Raw genomic sequence first — 19,116 nt, 5'->3', positions numbered from 1 at the left:
ACTCAACTCTATCCTAGGTCAGGGTGTCATAGCTAATGTATCTTAGCTTCTGCTAAACTGCCTGTTGGTGTGGAAAACCCTTCAGCTAACCATTTATCTTGGCTTCTGTTAAACTGCTTGCTTACTTACTTCTGTGAATCCTCTCTGTAGCTGCTGAGCAAAGTGTCAGGGTTTTTCTGCCCTCAAAAGTCCTGTGCTCTGGACATTCGAGGTTGCATCTAAGTCCCCAAATAATTGAGTGTAATCCCAGTCAGCTGGAATAAAGACTTTCAATTGTCTATAAGCTGTGTCTGAGGGGTTCATCCCCAGTGGGCTACCCATAACAGCATCCCTGTCAACATCTTTAGCAACAAATGTAGGCACCACTTCCCTTAAGAGAAGATACACAATGGCTGATAAAATACGAAGCCTACCCCAAAAACCGACCAACACAAGTGTTTTTGTACTACTATAAGTAAATAAAGTCACGCATATTAACATTTTTTTCAGGCGTTTTCAAGGATCATAGAGTCCTTGAAACAGAGGGGGAAAAACTATAGGATCACCGCAAGTGGCAAATTCAAAGCTCATTTTTCAGCTTCATAACGACTTAATATAGCATTCTGGCACGGCTTCCAATAAATTTGGCCTTAAGCACCCATGTGCTTTTAGGACCAACACGCAGCACTGGTGAGAGACTCTGGTCATACAGATGGCAGATAATCACTACAGCTCACCTGCTAGTTCTCCTCGAGGAGGAACCTCCATTAACTATTTAAGAAGATTACCAAGAGAATGCCCAGCAGGAGATGGCTGAGCGGACTTGCCCCACAACCCTATCAGCAGGTACCTACAGCACCCGGAGTGAGGACTGCCTCACCTCAAAGCGGCCCTTTGTAGCTACTTCCATCAGAAGGAAAAACAACAGTTACAAAACTGAGATTTGAAAAGAAGGACCATCCTCTTCCTGCGTCTGCTTGGACTGAGTTTCTGAGAACCTCTCAGAAGTCACCATACAGTAGGGACAACCGTAAATGAGAGCGCTGGCTGGCCCTTAAGCTTGATAAGCCAGGCAAAGTTTGATGGGGTGAATTATTTTTTACTGAAAGAATCAATAAAACTAGTTCCAGGGTATCCTATGTCTTCTTCTGACCTCCTCAGGTTCCAGGTCTGTACAAGGGTCTCCCCATCTCTTTCTCTCACACACACAAGCAAAACACTCATATACATTAAACAAGTAAATCTGAAAACTTTTTTTAATTTAAAAGAAAAGTCACGCAGATATGTCTCAAACCCCGGACAAACGACTAGCTGAGGTGCTTGTGAACATATCAGAGCTAACACTGGCTGTCGGGTTCTCTGTTAGGTTCTCCAAACATCCCTCAGTCTCTACCTGACACACAGTTCTCCTGGCTGGCATACCCGACCCCCTACCCTGAACTCTCCAGCCAGCCCAGGGGCTGGATTCCGCCCCCCCCCTTTGTTTTTCCTTGTATAATCCAGCCATTTTGGCCAGTCCTTTTTTACCCCTTTTGCTCTCTTGGCCCAGCCTGCCCCCTGTTTGTCAGTAGCTCCTCTTCACTCTCTCTTCCCCTCCCTCCTCACATGGCTTGGCTCAGTCTGGCCATGCTCACTCTGGATGCTCCAGGTGTTTCTGTCTCCACCCCTTTTTGTGTTCTCCTTCATCTCTACAATGAATCTTCTCCTCCTCCATTCCTAGGAACAGTCATGCCATCGTTTATATTTCTTTTTTTTTAATTATTATTCAATATTACTGATTTATCAGCAAAACACTGAACTCAAAGGTCTATGAGAAACCTACTGGATAGACAAAACACGGCTCACTTTTCCAATGCAATGCTCATTCTTGTCAGCATTCGCCATATGATGTTGAGGGGAAAAGCCACAGGTGAATACATTAGTCAGTTTGAAGTTCAGAGAGATAGAAATACAAAACTGAGTTGGTAGATTTCTAATGTGTGTAACGATGCCATACAGGACAGCAACACTGGAAACCAGAACACAGGCCTGCAGAAGTGTCTGTTGTCTTGGTTACTGCGGCTCTGCGTGACATTTCTTCCCCACCTCAACCAGAAAAAGCATCAGCCCTGTGACAACAGGCCTCCAACAGAGGACTCCTCTTACCTCAGCATCAAAGCGCGGGTCCTGGTACGCGTCGCTGACATTCACAGGAAGGCCTGTCGAAGCAACCAGCTCGGCAATGCTGTTGTTTATCAGCCAGTCGGAGTAAGACGACTTCTCCATGCTTTCTTTGAAACTGTCGGAGCACCGAGTCAGCAATAGGAAAGAAGAGAAACTAAGTTTGTTGGAAAGTAAACTCTGCCAGACGACATTAATAGCAACATTTCCTGCCCTCATTACCGAAGAATAAATGGTCAGAATGACAGGGAGAGGATTATCAGGAGCCCCCTTTAAACTCTTTCCCCACTAGAATGGAAGGTGATCAGACCGTGGAGAGAAACGCAGATCCTCCACAGGCCAGAGAGTAGCTCTAGGCTGTGTTCAAGCCTCAAGGTTGACAAGTCGAATGCACACAATCAGATAAGACCAAGACTGATAATAGGGAACCAGCACACGGCTTCGTACACCTTCCACTGGGTTCCTCAGCTGAACATCCCAGATGTTTTGCTACCAAGAACAGGGGAAACTGGGAAATAAATGTTGCACGTTTTCCGTGTGAGGATGGAGCACAAGGCCTTATGCCGGCTAAGCTGGTGATCTGTCACTCGACTGTGTTCCGGCGCTTGCACAGCCCCAGCTGTGTGTCTAGTCTAAGCTGCACTTTGTGTAAGAAAATATTCAGACTGTAGACAGTCATTGCTATTACGCCGTTAGTACACATTTGTGCATAGTTGTTAATATTACACTGTATGTACCCGTTTGGAGTTCGTGGCGAGCTGGGAAGGGCAGGCGTTGTCATGGAGACCACTAGACGCATGAATGAGCAGGAGGGGTAGATTATCTACCATCATCTCTACATCACATCTGTAGGGACAGACGCTCTGTGACTGGCAAACCCAGGATATATTTACGACTTTACTCATCTCTTGATGCCTATAAAGGCTGAATAGCACACAAGCTTGTTCTCTGTGGCTCTCTGGGTGCAAATGGAAATTTTAATAAGAGGCTTAGGTTAGCTATTGAGTAGTACGTAAATAAAAGAACTTCAAAGAAAAGATGTCTTTCTAATTCCAAAAACAAAGCCTGTGTTCTGTTTTCTCTTTGCTACTTTACATCTATGGCAAATGAGGCTTTATGTTGTACTTTAATGAAAGCAACATAGAGGGAAAACATGGTAAAATGTACCTGATACATGGATCTAGGCTAACAAAACAATTTCTAAATTTATATAAATGGACTGAATTCTTGATGCTCTTTTAGAGAGGCACTGACTTGCCAATACATTCTATATTGTCTATATACTGTATTTTACAATACATTTATTTTGTGTATATATGTGTATGCATGTGTGTGTGCATGCGTGTGTGTGTGCCAGAGGCTGATGCCAGGTGTCTTAACTGATCACTCTCCATTTCATTTTTCTGAGAATCTCTCACTGATACAGTTAAGCTGGCTAGCCAGCGATCTCGAGAGATCCACCTAACTCTGTCTCCCAGTGCTTCACTTGCGGATGGGCTCTGCCAGGCCCCATTTCAGCATGTGAGCTGGGGGTGTGAACTCAGTGCTCATGTTTGCCACGGCAGGCATTTTACCAACCAAGCCATCCCCCCAGTTCCATACGGTCTAATTTTAGAAGTGTTGGAAGTTCTGGCCTATTGTTTTGCTGTAGACCGTGGGGGGAGGGAAAGGGCTGAAGTGGGACCTTAGAAAGACCAGAGCGGAACAGTCAGGGAGGAACCCAAGACAAGAAACAGCGGGGACAAGGAACGAACATTAGCCACTTCAGAGTGTCTTTCAAGATGGGCGTAAGTCCACAGGAGAGATTGGAGGTGGGAGGAGGAAACACCAGGAGTTAAAGAAAAACACAGAAAAATGGGTGACCAGAGGCTGAGGAATAAGACTAGAAAGAAGGCCCGGGTCCAAGAATTGAGACTTGGGTAGAGTTTCTAGGACCTTAGCTGTAGGCGATAGAGAAATGTTTGCGAGTATGGGAAAGAAAAGGCCGCTTGAGCAGTGATCCTAGGAACCTTGATTTAGAGGTGGTGAATAAGAAGCGCTAGCCTAGAGAGACCGAAGATGAGAAGAGACCCTGGTGGATCCAAGTGTCAGGCCCATGTCAAGGGTTTGTAGCCTGTGTACATTTCGCTCCTGAATACCTAATCCTATTCATATAGCAAGGGTTGGTTTGGAGACTCGAGAAGATGAGAAAGATACTAGGTGTTCCAGAAGCATGGCCAGATTGCTTATGGGACAACAGGGCTAGAGGCTCAGTCAGTTCTCAGGACTGCCAAGTGGACACAGAGATGAATTATTTTTAGAGACATGAAATAGCTGGAATTTCTCAGAAAAGGGCTTGTGTGTAGAGAAATTGTCATTGAGGGAAAGCCATTTATTCAGTGTTTTGTGAGTTTAACGGAACATCCAACGTTGAATTAATCAGCTTTCTTGAGTCTGAACATTCATTTTAGAGAGACCTGTAGGCCCATATTTCCACAGTGAATGGCGGCCAGACTTCCAGGCCATAGTTGGCACCTGCTACACAGGAGGCGGTCACCTCCCTAACAAGGGTCAGGATATGCTAATGTTCTGCTCCCTTCTTTGTAGTTTGGAGGATGCCTGAAAAAGATTCTAATTCGGCCTATGTGACAGAGCAGGAAGATAGAAAGACCTGACAGACAGGCATAGGCAGATGTGTGGATGTGACCACAGCCATTCACCAGGTTACCTAGGAAACAGAATGCTAATGAACATCCCCTCAGTTTACGTGTTGGTGTATAAGGCTGTTTGGAGAATAATCGCAGAGGAATTTTCAGGATGTGAACGCAGGATTTCATGGGGGGATCACTGAAAAACATTTTGGCTCCTGGACCTTAAGGCTATAATAATTTGGTCCACACTGTCACACATCTAAGGAAATAGCCCTTTCAGACTCCCCCAGACCCCTGTCTATACTGGAGGGCACTAAAACTGGGGTCACATCCTCATATAGATGTTTGGGAAGCATCTTGATGTTTCCAAAGTTTGTTTATATAAACAATACATTTTTGGGCCTCTTGCATTCAAATCATAATGCTATTTTCCTCCTACAGTGGGAATAGTTAAAGCATCTTAGAGAAAAAGAAATAAAAGCACCATAAAGAGAAGCAACCCTGGGAAGGTGAAATAAATATAATTGATGTTTGATCTTCAGTGAAACAACCTTAAAAGATGAAATCCAACTACGAGAGTTTAACTGTATAAAATTGACCTCTCTAAACTCAGGGTTCATGCCAAACTACCAAGCTAAATTTGATTCTTCTTGCTTTACGGACATCAAGAATGGAAGGAGATGTAGTTATTTAAGCGAGTCTCATGTAAAGGCCCACAGTTTGGAGTCTCCTGTCCCCACTGGCATCTTGCTTCCCAATGTGACACCCAAACTAACTTCAAAGAGACCTCTGCAGGCTCAACCATGATGACTATGGAGGGTTTCAAACGAGAAAACTGTGAAAATAGACTTACGAGTATCTCCAGAGTTACTTCTCTAAACAACATCCATCAGAAGAAAAAATAAATGTATAAACTAACAACCAGTAGTCTCTGCCTGTGCTGATATGACTGTTCTCAATATCAGAGTTTGTTTATATATTTTCACTAGAAATTCTCAGGATCTTGTTTCTTCAAGAATGACTATTGGCTGGTCCTGCATTTAAGAGTTAGGTAATAGAGAGGACCGAATCTTGCAAGAAGTACATACGAAGGGTGTGCTCCTCTTTTGCTGGCCTAAGCAGTGGTTCCATGGAAACCCATCTGTTGTTTAGAATATGCAGTGTTCCTCCACAGGTTCATGTGTTGGGGCCTTGTTTGTTGGCCTATGGGCTTCAAGGAAGTAACTGGATCCTGAAGACCGAATGATAGATTCATCCATTGATAGATTTATAATATAATGGTATTATTAGGAGGTCCTAAGAGAAGGTGATGGGGGCCTAGCTTGAAGAAGTAGGTCACTGAGGTCTGAGCTTTGGAGCTGTGTTTTATGTTAGCCCTATCTCACAGGTTCTCTGCCGCCTGTCCACTATGAGGTGTGCAGCCTCCAGCACACGTTCCGGCCCTCACACTGTTCGACCTCTCCACTGGCTCAGAAACAAAGGTGCTGACCACCCCGGACCAACATCTCGTAAAACATAAGCTTACATAAACCTTTCTTTTAAGATGTTTATGCCAGATATTCTACAGCCACAAGGAAGAATCTTAGAAGACACTGCCTACATACGGGTACCAGTCCAACTCTAGGCCTACCTACAGAGAGGGGTGTGGACAGAAGCTAACATGGCCCGTGCTTCAGGCAACACTGAGACAATAGTGACGGCCTGTGGTAGATGCTCTAGGGAAGGGAGTACAAAATATTAGGGAAGGTGGGAAAAAGGGGTGTTGACCCCAGTTAATCTTTAAAAGATTCATTCATAAGAAGGAATGTTTAAAAATTCAGATGAAGCCATACCACAAGGAATGCCTTGAAATCTGTGGGGCTTTTGTTTTCTTTTATTGTTTGTTTTTTCTCTTTTGATACAGGAAATAACCGAGTTAACACTTAGGTTACAAGTAACGAATAAGGCTACAATGGACGAATCCAAACAGTATGCCGTGTGGTTCTATGCGTGAACCTTGTATTAAAACCTTGTATTAAATACCTGCCATATCTATAGCACCATGCCCATGAGTCTTGAGTTCCTTGTGTGTACTGGAGATTTTATATATACATATATTCACATATATAGCTACCTTGCGTCCTTTCTAGACACGTTTTCACCACTGTTCTACAGCATATCAGGTTTGTCAAGATTTGTTCGTTCTCCTGGCCTGGTAATCACTAATGAAGACTGTGACTCTTAACTAAACCTTGATCAACGATGTGGGCGGAGACGTTTCAGCCATCTAGTTTCTCACTGCCAAAAGATGATTATCCGTGGATCTTTTTTGCAGCTTGATTATCAGTCAGAGGGATAGGGTGGTATTTGGGACAGGTAATTTCTTCTTCTACGCTTTCAAACAAACATCTAGTTTTGAACTACAGATGATATACTTGGTCGCGTTTGATATTTCCCTTTGCTGACTAGATGTCAGTTTGAACTGTGGCTCACAGACTGCAGCTCCATTGCTTGCTTCTTCTCAGGAAAGCCTGTCACCCCTCCCCCCTTCCTGAGAGCACCAGCTATGCAACATTATTTGAAATTGTCTTTTAATTAGGAGATTAAGGAACTAAGTCAATACCAGAGGGGCTGAAAGCTAGGACCCCAGCAGGAGGGTCTCAAACCCTCAGGACAGGGACTTTAATCTCTACTGGTTCCGTGTGTCTTTAAAGGTTATCAAGCAAACCTTTTAGTCAGGAAAGGAAAAGATCAGGCAATTAGCAAGCAGGATCAGCCCATTAGCGCTGGTCTTGTGATGGTAGTGGAAGATGATTTAACTCCCAGAAGCTCCTGAAGTTTATTTTGACCTGTTAATGAGCTTGCTTTTGGGGTTTGATGTGAAGACATTTCAATAAACTTTCTATTTCCCCTTCTTTAAAGAGCCTGTGTTATCAGAAATTAAGACATGGAACTAATGACGGCATTTCCTATACTTCATTTCCTAAAGTTAGGTAACTAAAATGATGGAGCTTATCATCCCAGAAGCTGATGTCACTGTAGGGTAAGGTCTTGTGATGCTTAGACAGGCAACACATGGCAAGCGGGATAGGTGTGGGTGTGTAGTGTCTTTCAGCAACATGCAGCAAAATCTTGTTGATTTCATAGCCAAACAATTCTGTCCTCATTGCTCTTGTTTTAATTTTGGCAACTACTTCCTAGCTACGAGACCATGGATGAATGGGTTACTGCACTATTCAAGGAAGAAAACCATCTCATGGGGTCGCTTTGAGGTCAAGAAAATGCCCCATGCAAGGAGTGCAGGCAAAGACATCTCTTGATAAGTGACATGTCTTATATACCACAAAGATTTCTCTTCTATTAAAAACTCTTGGTGTCCTGACCCATTTTTATGTTAACTTGACACACGCTAGAGTCATCTGAAAGGATGAGAAATTGGAGAAAAATGCTTCCATCGGATCAGACTGTAGACAAGCTTGTAGGGCATTTTCTCAATTAGTGATTGATGGGGCAGGGCCCAGCCCATGGTAGGTGGTGCCACCCCTGGGCAGGTGGTCCTGGGTTCTGTAAGAAAGCAGGTTGAGCAAGTTATGAGGAACAAGCCAGTAATCAACACCCCTTATGCTCTCTGCATCAGTGCCTGTCTCCAGGTTCCTGTCCTGGTTGAGCTCCTGCCTGACTTCCTCTGATCATGAATAGTGATGCCAAATAAACCCTTTTCATCCTAACTTGCTTTTGATCCTGGAGTTTCAACACAGCAACACTAACCCTAACCAGTGCATCTGGTGAGATTGTGCTAATTTGTTCAGTTTAAGTCCTGGGGTGTGGGAGAAGTTCAGCATCACTGTGAGCTTTGGTGATGAGGTACAGAAGAGAAAATGCGCTAGGTAGCAAAATTGCCGGCGATGTTGCGCAGTGAAAATTATAGCCTGATGAGTAGCCCACCCCATCACCCTGCAGGAACCTCCCTCTGTGGTGGCCACCTCTCTCCATCAAAGACAAGCATTACCAGTTAAAGGACTACCTAGAGAGAGCAAGGAAGGAGAAATGGACTCAACGAGTTAAATTATTAGTTGGAGTAAATTTAATGAAAGGCCTGTATATTAAATGAGAGGCCTACAAAAGTAAGAGCTAAATGCATCAGCTATTAGGGCTTCCAAGTTGCTGCAATTGTTTACAGGGTAGAATCAATCCAGCATCTACGTAGTTTTCTGTGTTTGAGTTCATTGCTTTTTTTAAATGTATCTTTCTCAAAGACTATTTTTTAGAGCTTTTATTTTTCCCTGTGACAGTTTTTTACTAGAACAAGAAACCCCCATCTGCCATAAAAAGGGGCAGTGAATTTATTTTTCATTTGAGTCTTCATGTTCAAAGCCGTGAAAATTAACAGCACAATTGTATGTTTTCATTTTATATACTGAAGATGTGAGGGTTAGGTGCTTGACAAATGGACTTTCCTTGAGTTTCTCAAGATGAATTTGGAAGATATACTTCATTGTAAATGTTTCATCTCCTCTATTTTATTTCTTGTAATTAACATTAAAATGAGCCACAGACACATACACCATCAGTACCTTGGAGTGTACTAACACAAGTAGACTACTCTGGAAGAACACATACACGGAAGAGCTGGTTTCCAGAATGCTGTGCCTAGATTGGAAACTAGGGGTCTCGGTGGACAAACCACAGCTCCGGAGCATCTGAACAGTAGGGTCATTTTAGGGAAAGACGCAGAGGATACCTGGGAGGCTGAGAATAGTTTGCTGGCAAAGGAAGCAAGCGGCCTTGCAAACAAGGAGCCTCAGAGCCTCTGGGATTAGTCTGTGAAGATGACTTGCTGAGTTAACCCATCCTAGATACCTGGAGGAGGTAAAAATGAGAAACACACACACACACACACACATCCCAACCCATCTAGAGCCCTGTCCATCAATGAGCAACATTAACTGTTGGTATTTTGAGGTTCAAGAGCCCTTATTGTATTAAGTAATCCACAACAGTATGCCCCAGGTTGTGTGAAGGAAATCACACACTAACAGAAGTCCTTTCCATTTCCTAAGTTTTATAAGAGCCAAGAATGACGAGATTAACCTGAGTCTCAGGAGAAACTTTGAACTTTTAAACAGTGTTGGGACTGTGAAACACTATGGGAACTTCTGAATTTAGAATTAATCCATTTTGCATTGTGAGATAGCCTTTGTTCCACTGGGCCCAGGGTTAGGACATTATTTTTTGAATGAGAGATTTCTTCCGTAGGCTCTCGTGTTTCAGCATTTGGCCCCCCAGTGGGTGGCGCTGTTTTGGAAGGTTGTGGAACCTTCATGGGGTGGAGTTTCACTGCAGGAGGGAAGACTTGAGACTTTGAAAGCCATAGCTTCTTGGCCTCTCTCTAGTTTCTGACTGCTGACACAATGTGACCAGCTGGCTCCTGATCCTGTCGCCACATTTAACCCTCCATGACTGACTACGCCCCTCCTTAAAGTGTAAGGCAAAATAAACCCGTTCAGATTTTATGTCACATTTTAGGTCACAGCAATGAGAAAAGCAATTCAGCCGTTTCTCACTTCTTTTTCTGCGAATCCTCCTTGTAGGACTGCGTGTTTTTATGATCGATAGTGTTTAGATGTCTCTGAGACTCTGCTTCTTTCTTTTTTCTTTCTATCCCCTAAACTACACATTTTCTGCAGACTTATCTTTCTTCCTGTAGACTGTAGGCCTTCTCACACATGCTCTTAAGCCCCATTTGGAGAACTTTTCAGTTTAATAATTTCACAATTTTAGAACTTGTATTTGTTTTGATGCTACTGTCTATACTATATCTTGTCACTGATCTTGTTGAGAGACAGTGTTCTCACATTTTCCTTTAGTTCTTTCTTTGTGGTTCCCTTAATATTTTGGACATATTTATAATTTCCCACCCAAATTCCAACTGTTCTCTTGAGTGGGACAGTTTCAATCAAAAGCCACTTTGTCTAGATCCGTGCTAATCTTTCCTTGTTTCTTTGTATGCTTTAAGGTTTCTGATTAAAAACTAAAATATTAAATAGTGTGGAAACTTTGAAAGCAATAGCATCTCCTTTATCCTATGTCAAGATGTTGTTGTTTCTATCTGTTGCTATTATTCTTGGTGCTATTTGTTGTCAAGTGACTCCCCTAAACTAATTTTGAAAAGTGTCTCCATCGTACAGCAGCTAGAATTTCTCTTCAGTTAGTTTAATAGCCAGCTGATAATTAGATAGATTTTTGTTGTTGGGGACCACATTTTTCAAAGTCTGAAAGTCATATTCTGAGGCGTACCCAAAGGCATTGGTCCCATCACAGTTCACAGTACAGACATTTAGTGACATTCTCAAAAGCTATTTCTGCCTCCCTGAAGCATACTTTGGCGTAATAATGTCCAACTGGGTGAGTCACCTTGGCCTTGTAGAGTTGGTGGTCTCCTCCTCCAGGCCCAGATCATAGCCATAATCTGACTGGGTGCTAACAACTATCCCCTGTGGGCCAGTGATGTTTTGGTTATAAAGTGCAATATGATTACAGTCTGTAATCACAGTATACTTAGGGATAATCAAAACCCTCGCCCATCCCTTTTAGTTTTCTTAGGGTTACGTCTGCTGCAAGCTTTTTCTTGGTTCTGCCATCCATGCTGGACAAGAACAAAGGATGGTTACCCAGATATCCAATGTCTTTACAAAGACCTTTGGAGGAACTAGCAAGGTTGTCATGAAGCTTTGAGTCATCAGAGACACATCCTGGAAGACAACTTCCCTGTAAAAATGACCGAATCTGAGCCATGGAATCTGGAGGCCCAAAAGAGAGAGTTAGGGAGATAATTAATAAGATGGATTAAAATAGTTGTTAGAAGGAGTCATTTGTTGGCAAAACTAAGTTGCTACAAAGAATTTCAGCTACTTCCCTAAACATTGAAACACTGGTTTTAATATTCTGACCTGAGAAATGGAGCTCAAGAAGTCGTGTGGCAAACAATCTTTATTTTTCTTTCAGAGGAAAGAGTAGCAGAGCTATAATTCCAACATTAAAACTGGAGGAAACCCTAAATTGTCTCAGGCTAAGATGTATGTATTCCCACCTCAGTTGAACTCACTGTCTGGGTTCTTAGAGAAGGCCACGATCAAGATGTTGCCAAGGCTGCATGCTTTCCTGAATGCTAGGTCTCAGGCAGCCGAAATATCCAGAAATGAGCTCAGCCTGCACTGTAGGAAGATTTGAGGCTACTAGAGAAAAGCCAATCATCCTCAGGAATTTGTGCAGCCTGTTCCCCCCTGCCAAAAGGAGTCGTTTCCTTTACCTCTGGCAGAAGGGCCATATGACCATCTTGGGAACCCATCAGCGTATCAAAGGCCATGCTGGCCTCCAGCTCCCTCAGTGTCCCAAGTACCTGTTCCACATTTCAATGTCCATGCCAGCTCCTGGTCCTTCAGTTCACATTTTAAATCCTTGACTTCTCCTTCTGCTTTCTCTCTGGTTTCTTTTCTGTCCCAACCTGGCTGAAAACATTGCTCTTCGTGGCTCATCTAGAGAGCCCAGCGTAACCTCCTCACTTTAACGTATCCTCTATTCCATCCGCAAAGCCTCCTCACCCTTGCCATCCACCGTAGAGGTATGATGACAAGGGGTAAGGTGCCAAAGAGGACAAATTCTGCCTGGCACACTCGGGGTGACTCCACTGTGGAAAATGAAGCACGTTGGCAAGTTTGACTGCCTGACATCGTTCATGCCATCACGATGGAACGCTTCATTTGGGGACCCGTGTTGTTTTAGCGCTCTTGTCACTGACAAGCATGTCAACAGACAGCAAGGCTGTCTCAGCATTTCCTCTCTAATGAGATTCAAAGCTCCCTTTTCTCTCCTCAATTCAATTACTTGCCACTGGAAAGGAAGCAGCTTCCAATTAGATTTTTTTTTTTGAGAAATTGTTTTTCCACATTTTAATAGCAGCCCTGCAAAATACATGGATTTGTTCACACCAGGCTCTCGCTACTTTGAAATTCTTTTGTTTATGGTGAGAAATTGGCCACTTTCTTCTGTCTTCAAGTGCATGACTTGGCATGTGGTAGTGGGTCGTTTTGTTGCTATTTGAGTAGCGAAAGATCATCTCCTCATTGACTTTGGAATTCCTTCTTTAGTTACTGCTCTGGGTTGTGGCTAGTTTTTCAACAGAAATATTTTCACCACTCCTATCAAATTGTAGTCTTCTTCTTGTTTATGTAGGCTTTGTTGCTTGGGGGATTTTTTTTAATGTACATGTGGTGTGGTTGCACGTGTGTGTGAGTGTTCACATGCATGAATATGTGGGGGAGTGCTTGTGCATGTGTGTGTGCATGTATGGTAACGCCAGAGGTTGGGAACTGGCCCTTTCCAGCGGTAGTGCACGCCTTTAATCCCAGCACTCAGGAGTGGATCTCTGTGAGTTTGAGTTCAGCCTGGTCTACAGAGTGGGCTCTAGGACAGCCAGAACTATACAGAGAAACCCTGACTTGAAAAAATAAACAAACAAACAAACAAATAAAAAGAAAGAATTAGTTCTCCCCTAAGTTGCTTTCTATCTTATCCGTTGAGGCAAGGTCTCTCACTTCAACCCAGAGTGCCGTGGTTTGGCTAGCTTAGTCAGCCAAATTGCTCTGGGGATCCCATCCTTGCCTTCAAAGTCCGAGGAGTAGAGAAGGTCCCATCACACTGGGCTCGTGTCTATGTGGGTGCTGGGGATCTCAGCTCTGTCCTCAGGTTTTCCTGGCAAATACTCTCCCCTTTGCTCACGTGCTTCTGCATAAAACAGTAACTTTTCATTTCAATGTCAAGACATAGTCATCTTTTCCATGATTTATTTACGTATTATTTTATGTATATGAGTATGTGATTGCACACCTGGTGTTCATGGAACCTTAAGAGGGCACCAGATTCCCTGGATGCGGAGTTATCGATGATTAGAAGCCAGCATGTGGGTGCGGGGAACCAAAGGTAGGGCCTCTGTAAAGGCAGCAATTGCTCTCATCCACCGAGCCATCTCTCCATCCCCTTATTGTGCAATCTTGTTGAAAATATTAACCCACATTTAACCCAGCCATGTAGCACCAACAATGTACAATACACTAAGTGGCAATGCAAACAGCTATGGGGCAATAACTATGCCACAGCTGCCACCCAGGACGGTGGTCCCCAGCCCAATTTTCAATGTCATTAAATCATTCATTCACTAAGCATTTATTGATTAATTACTAAGCGTTGACATTATGTTTTTTTCTGGTGTTCACAGAAGAGTTTTCCTGTTAATGCATCCAGAAATAGTGAGTGGAATGATCTGAGAATGTCAAATGTGTGTGTGTGTGTGTGGGGGGGCTGTCTATGGAGGACCTCCACAGAAGACTCTGCTCTGTGCGCGATTTAGTGATGCTCTAAGTTTGCCGTCCTGTAGTCCTCCCTCATTCGAGCCCACACGATTTTTCCATCTAGTCTTCATCACATCACTGCCCACTGTTATTCCTCGGCGAGCACGCTGCTTTCTCATTAGGAGGCTCTGGGCACAGCAGAAGGACCTGGTAGGATTCTCACCTCAGTCCGATGGCATCCCGGGCAGCTGGACGTGACAAGGAATTAGGGACCATCGCTAGCGATAATGATGATCCGTGTGACACCAGCTCACAGCCCTCACGCTCACACGTGCAATGCTTCCCTCAGGCTCTCCTCTCTTGCAAAATCCCTGCTGATGGCATCTCACCCCCCTGGAAGTTAGTTAGGTCCTGTAAGACCTGATCGAGGTCTTCCCACATCCAGAGCTTTCCTTGAGATCTACCTCCCATTTCCCGTAAATGAGCTGGTTGCCATAGGAGACAATAATGTGTCACACAAAAATGTGCCGTGTACCATAGGATTATTTTGTGCTGAAAAAAAAATCGAGAAGCGGATCCAAGAAAAGCTCTCTGTCATAAAGTAGGGCATACATTTACAAGGGCATCCTTCCTCCTGTCATTAGGAAGAAGGACAAGAGTTGACCTGCTAGAGAACATGAAACCATTACCGGCCAGGAGAGGTGCCAGAGGAATTCACGTCACAAGCTTTCCTTCCTATTACTGATGGCCCTGTGGTCAACAGCTCCTTTGTCACTTCTCAACAGTACATCATTCTTTCTTTTTTTAAAAAATTTAGTTTTTATTTTCTGAAAATGAGTGAATAGCTTACATGTATGTATGTATATTGCATGCACACCTAGTCACCAGGTGCGTATAAGAGGGTGCCAGATCCCTGGAACTGAGGTGAATAAGCCCATGCATGACTCAGCTTCCTGACTGAATGGGATGGGACCAGCTACCTCCTGCATCTGCCACCGCGACTCTCCCGTCCTTACAGATTTACACTCAAACTATAAGCAAGAACAAACCCTTCCTTCCTTTTACAGTTGCTTTTGTCTGGTGTTATGAGAAGTAACTAACACAGTAGCTGTTTTCCAAGATTCAAGGCAATAATACATATTTTAAAAAATCCAATCTCCTGAACTTCAGGAGAGAGGGGTACTATAAAGCCCACAGGCAAGATTATAACCGTATCACAAGTATTACATTTCAGTCTTTTCTTCTCTCTCTCTCTCTCTCTCTCTCTCTCTCTCTCTCTCTCTCTCTCTCTCTCTCGGTACTGACAGTGAACCCAGAGACTCCATGCACTCTCCAGCAAGTGCTTTATTACTGAACTAGACCCTCAGCCCTCTTCTCAGGATTTTTTTTTTTTTTTTTTTTTTTGAGACAGGAATCACTGAGTTTCCCAGGCTGGCCTTGCTCCACCTCTGCAGCCATGGTGTGTCTTGGATCTGGGGTTTTCCTGACTCAGCCTCCCAAGCAGCTTGGCTGAGAGGCTAGTACCACCATCCCTAGTTTTAAGTTTGTCTTAAAAACACACAACGAAGGAGATGTATTCTTTATACACTCACTATTCAGCAATAGCTTTTATTTAAATTCTGACATTCCACAGAGTGATAAATGGCTGCACTTGATGATGCAGAGAAAGGGCAACTCCCGTCCGCAGAGAATCATCCAACACCACAAACGCCAAGGACCACAGCGCGTCAGAAGACAAGCATGAAGCCCAGGGGCCTTACCTGTTCTCAGCATCGGCGCTGCACTTTGGGGACATCAGTTCAAAGGATTTAGTAAACTTCACCACCTGTGTTATACAGAGAGACGGAGAAACCAGGTCAGTTAGTGCTCCCCCAAAGTTTAACCCGATGCAGCAACCGCTTTCGGTTCTGGAATGACGTCACGATAATTGCGCTTAGAGAATTAGCGCTTCCCTGCAGTTTAGCATGATGCAGTCACCGCTTTTAGATCTGCAATGACATCACATTGACTGAGGCTTAAAGAGCCGTTTTAAACGGGGTGGTGCCACAAGGTACAAGGAAAAAGACCTAAAGCACATTTTGTACTTGCCCTTCTTAGACATCAGACATTACCAATATCACTTTATCAGATCTGTTTGGTTCCTGGGCTCGCAATCATGATATTTCATTATTTGTAATTTCTTTTCATCATTTTGCCTAAAGCACAGCAAATTCTTCCTTCTTAAAAATAAACCCGTGCTCTAGGCTTCATCGTGCCGTTGCATGGCAAATGAGGCGGGTGCAAGCTGTAGCCATTCCTTACTTGTGGGTAACTACAAGATTTTGATCAAGGTACCCCAGGCTACTGAAGGACAAGTAGGGTTTAGGGGGGTTAAGTGGTGCAGGAAGTTAAGGGGTTAAGAGGAAGTTGTGCAGACGGTAGATTGCAGAGTTGAGATTCCAACTATGTTGGTTTGATTCCGTGGTCCATTCATTCATTACTCCATATCCCTTCATCAGCAGGAGCAAGTAAGACTGCCTGTTAGTTATGTGGACCAGGATAGACAAATACATTCTGATCTAAAACAATTTCATTCTTTGCTGAGCGCACACCTTTAATCCCAATACTCTCAAAACAGAGGCAGGCATATCTCAGTGCGTTCCAAAGCCAGTTCCACCTATATAGCAAGTAGAAGGCCAGCAGGTCTACATAGTAAGACCCTGTCTCCAAATAAATAAATAAAGGATTTTAGATTCGTTTCATAATTATCTGTTGAATATATACTGTGTCCAAATACAAATAAACATAGACTCAGAGTAACTTAATGTAACTTGTCTTGGCATCATATAATTTTTTATTTTATTTTATTATGTATACAGTGTTCTGTCTGCATGTTTGCCTGCAGGCCAGAAGAGGGCACCAGATCTCTTTACAGATGGTTGTGAGCCACCACGTGCTGGGAATTGAACTCAGGACCTCTGCAAGAGTAGTCAACGCTCTTAACCTCTGAGCCACCTCTCTAGCCTTGACATCATATAATATTAATCAAACAATGAGCAAGATAGCAATTGTTTCTGGTTTTATTTATTTATTTATTTATTTATTTATTTAACGCTTTTTTGAGACAGGGTTTCTCTGTAGCTTTGGAGCCTGTCCTGGAACTTGCTCTGTAATCCAGGCTGCCTCAAACTCACAGAGATCCTCCTGCCTCTGCCTCCCGAGTGCTGGGATTAAAGGCGTGAGCCCGCCCGGCTTGTTTCTGGTTTTAGAAATCAGGAAGAAAATATCTTTTCATTTTTCCAGCATAATAAATAAGTTTTAATTCTCTAATATCATTAACAATAATCTATGGCTTAATTTTACTATCGATAAGAGTTTAAACGTCCTGCCAGGGAGGGTGTCAAGGTTGGAAACACTGACAGCGATGCAAATGGGTTGAAAGCAAGAAGAAAATTAAAGTTCAGTGCTTTCGACTGAGTTGTTCCAGATGACGGTAATCATTCAAAAAAAAAATCTGTGTAATGCAGCTATTCACGCCAGCTGTAGTGATATTTTGTTTGTAATCTAGCAAAGAAAGCTTGCCTAAAAATCAGTGCAGAGCTAAACTACTAGTTAGCCATAGAGGTCTGGTGGTGGTGATACACACTTTTAATGCCAGCACTCAGGAGACAGAGGCTGCTGGGTCTCTGTGAGTTCAAGGCCACCACGCGCTGCACGAAACTGTTCCAGTCTAAAAGAGAAACAGCTGGGCGGGGTCGGCCTGCACCTTTAATTCCCAGCACTTGGGTGTGGAGAGAGGAGTGATGTGGCTGGGCAGAGAGAGGAATATAAGGTGGGAGGAGACAGGAGCTCAGATGCAGTCTGAGGCAGCAGCCTGAGCAGCAGCCAGTCTGAGGATGCAGTCTGAGGATGCAGTATGCAGCAGGCAGTGTGAGGATTGGTGGAGACAGGATCGCCCCTTCAGTCTGAGGATTCGGTAGAGGTAAAAGGCCTTCCTAGTGGCCAGCTCCACTGCTTCTCTGGCTGTCCTTCAACTTTCACCCCGATAGCTGACTCAAGTTTTCATTATTAAGAACAATTAGAATTCGTGCAACAATCAGCCTTCTTTCATTGCCTGTCTCAGAGTTTCGATTGCTGTGCTAAAACACCATGCCCAGAAGTCACTTGGAGGTGAAAGGGTTTATTTCAGTTTGCAGCTCTCAGGTCACGCTCTATTCGTGAGGGAAGTCAGGGCAGGGACTCAAGGCAGAAACCTGGAGGCAGGAACTGAAGCGGAGACCCCAGCAGAGCGTTGCTGACTGGCTTGCTCTTGCTGCCTTGCTCAGTCCGCTTTCTTGTATATACCTCAGAACCACCTGCCCAGATGCCAATCTGATAGCGGCATTTTCTCATTTGAGTTTCCCTCTTCCCAGATGGTCCTAGTGTGTGTCAAGTTGATGGTCCTAGTGTGTGTCAAGTTGACATGAAGCCTAGCATAATCTCTGCGTTAGAACCTTCTGTTACCTCATTAATGAATTCAGTCCGTTTTTCTACATGCTTGCTTTACAGTTTTGCAAAGTTAGGTTTTTATCTTTAATTTTTAATTTTTAGTGTGTGTGTGTGTGTGTGTGTGTGCAAGCGTGTGCGCGTGACCTATTAAAAATGTCTTTCCCGCCTGGAAGAACCTCATAAGAGAGAAGGAAAGATTTTGAGCTATAGACGCGCAGGTCTGGGATCACAAAGAATACAAGACATACAAACACCTCTTGATAGAACTTCAGAGTGTTTGATTCTTCAAATCTAACGGATGAGCAATTAAAACTCCTGAAATGAAAACAAGCAAACAACCTCCCAAACAAACACTTTCCTGAGGAAGAGATAAGACCAAATATAAGGTATGGAGATTTAGCTTGGTTGGCAGACAGTTTGCCTAGCACAAAGCCCTAGATTGGGTCTCTAGCTTTCCATACACAAGATTTGGTAACACTTGGCTGTAATCCCAGCACTTGGGAGTGGAGGAGGGGGAATGAGAAGTTCAAGCTTGTCCTAGAGAGTCTGAGGTC

General features: G+C 43.7%; 1 protein-coding gene across 1 annotated transcript in view; it reads right to left on the bottom strand.

The window, feature by feature from the left end:
- The window catches only part of Pde11a (phosphodiesterase 11A), a 254,575-nt gene that overhangs the window by 129,957 nt on the left and 105,502 nt on the right, over positions 1-19,116 (bottom strand). Inside the window, exons 5-6 of the mRNA XM_050119857.1 lie at positions 15,856-15,920; positions 2,125-2,257 (exon numbers count right to left, since the gene is read on the bottom strand). Coding sequence (XP_049975814.1) covers positions 2,125-2,257; positions 15,856-15,920 — 198 coding nt within the window. The remainder of the gene's footprint in view (positions 1-2,124; positions 2,258-15,855; positions 15,921-19,116) is intronic.

The sequence above is a fragment of the Alexandromys fortis genome, unplaced genomic scaffold (genome assembly GCF_014885135.2).
Source record: "Alexandromys fortis isolate MF-2015 unplaced genomic scaffold, M_Fortis_MF-2015_v1.1 scaffold_8_1_9099942, whole genome shotgun sequence".
Classification (NCBI taxonomy): Eukaryota; Metazoa; Chordata; class Mammalia; order Rodentia; family Cricetidae; genus Alexandromys; species Alexandromys fortis.
This window is presented reverse-complemented; position numbering and strand designations above follow the sequence as displayed.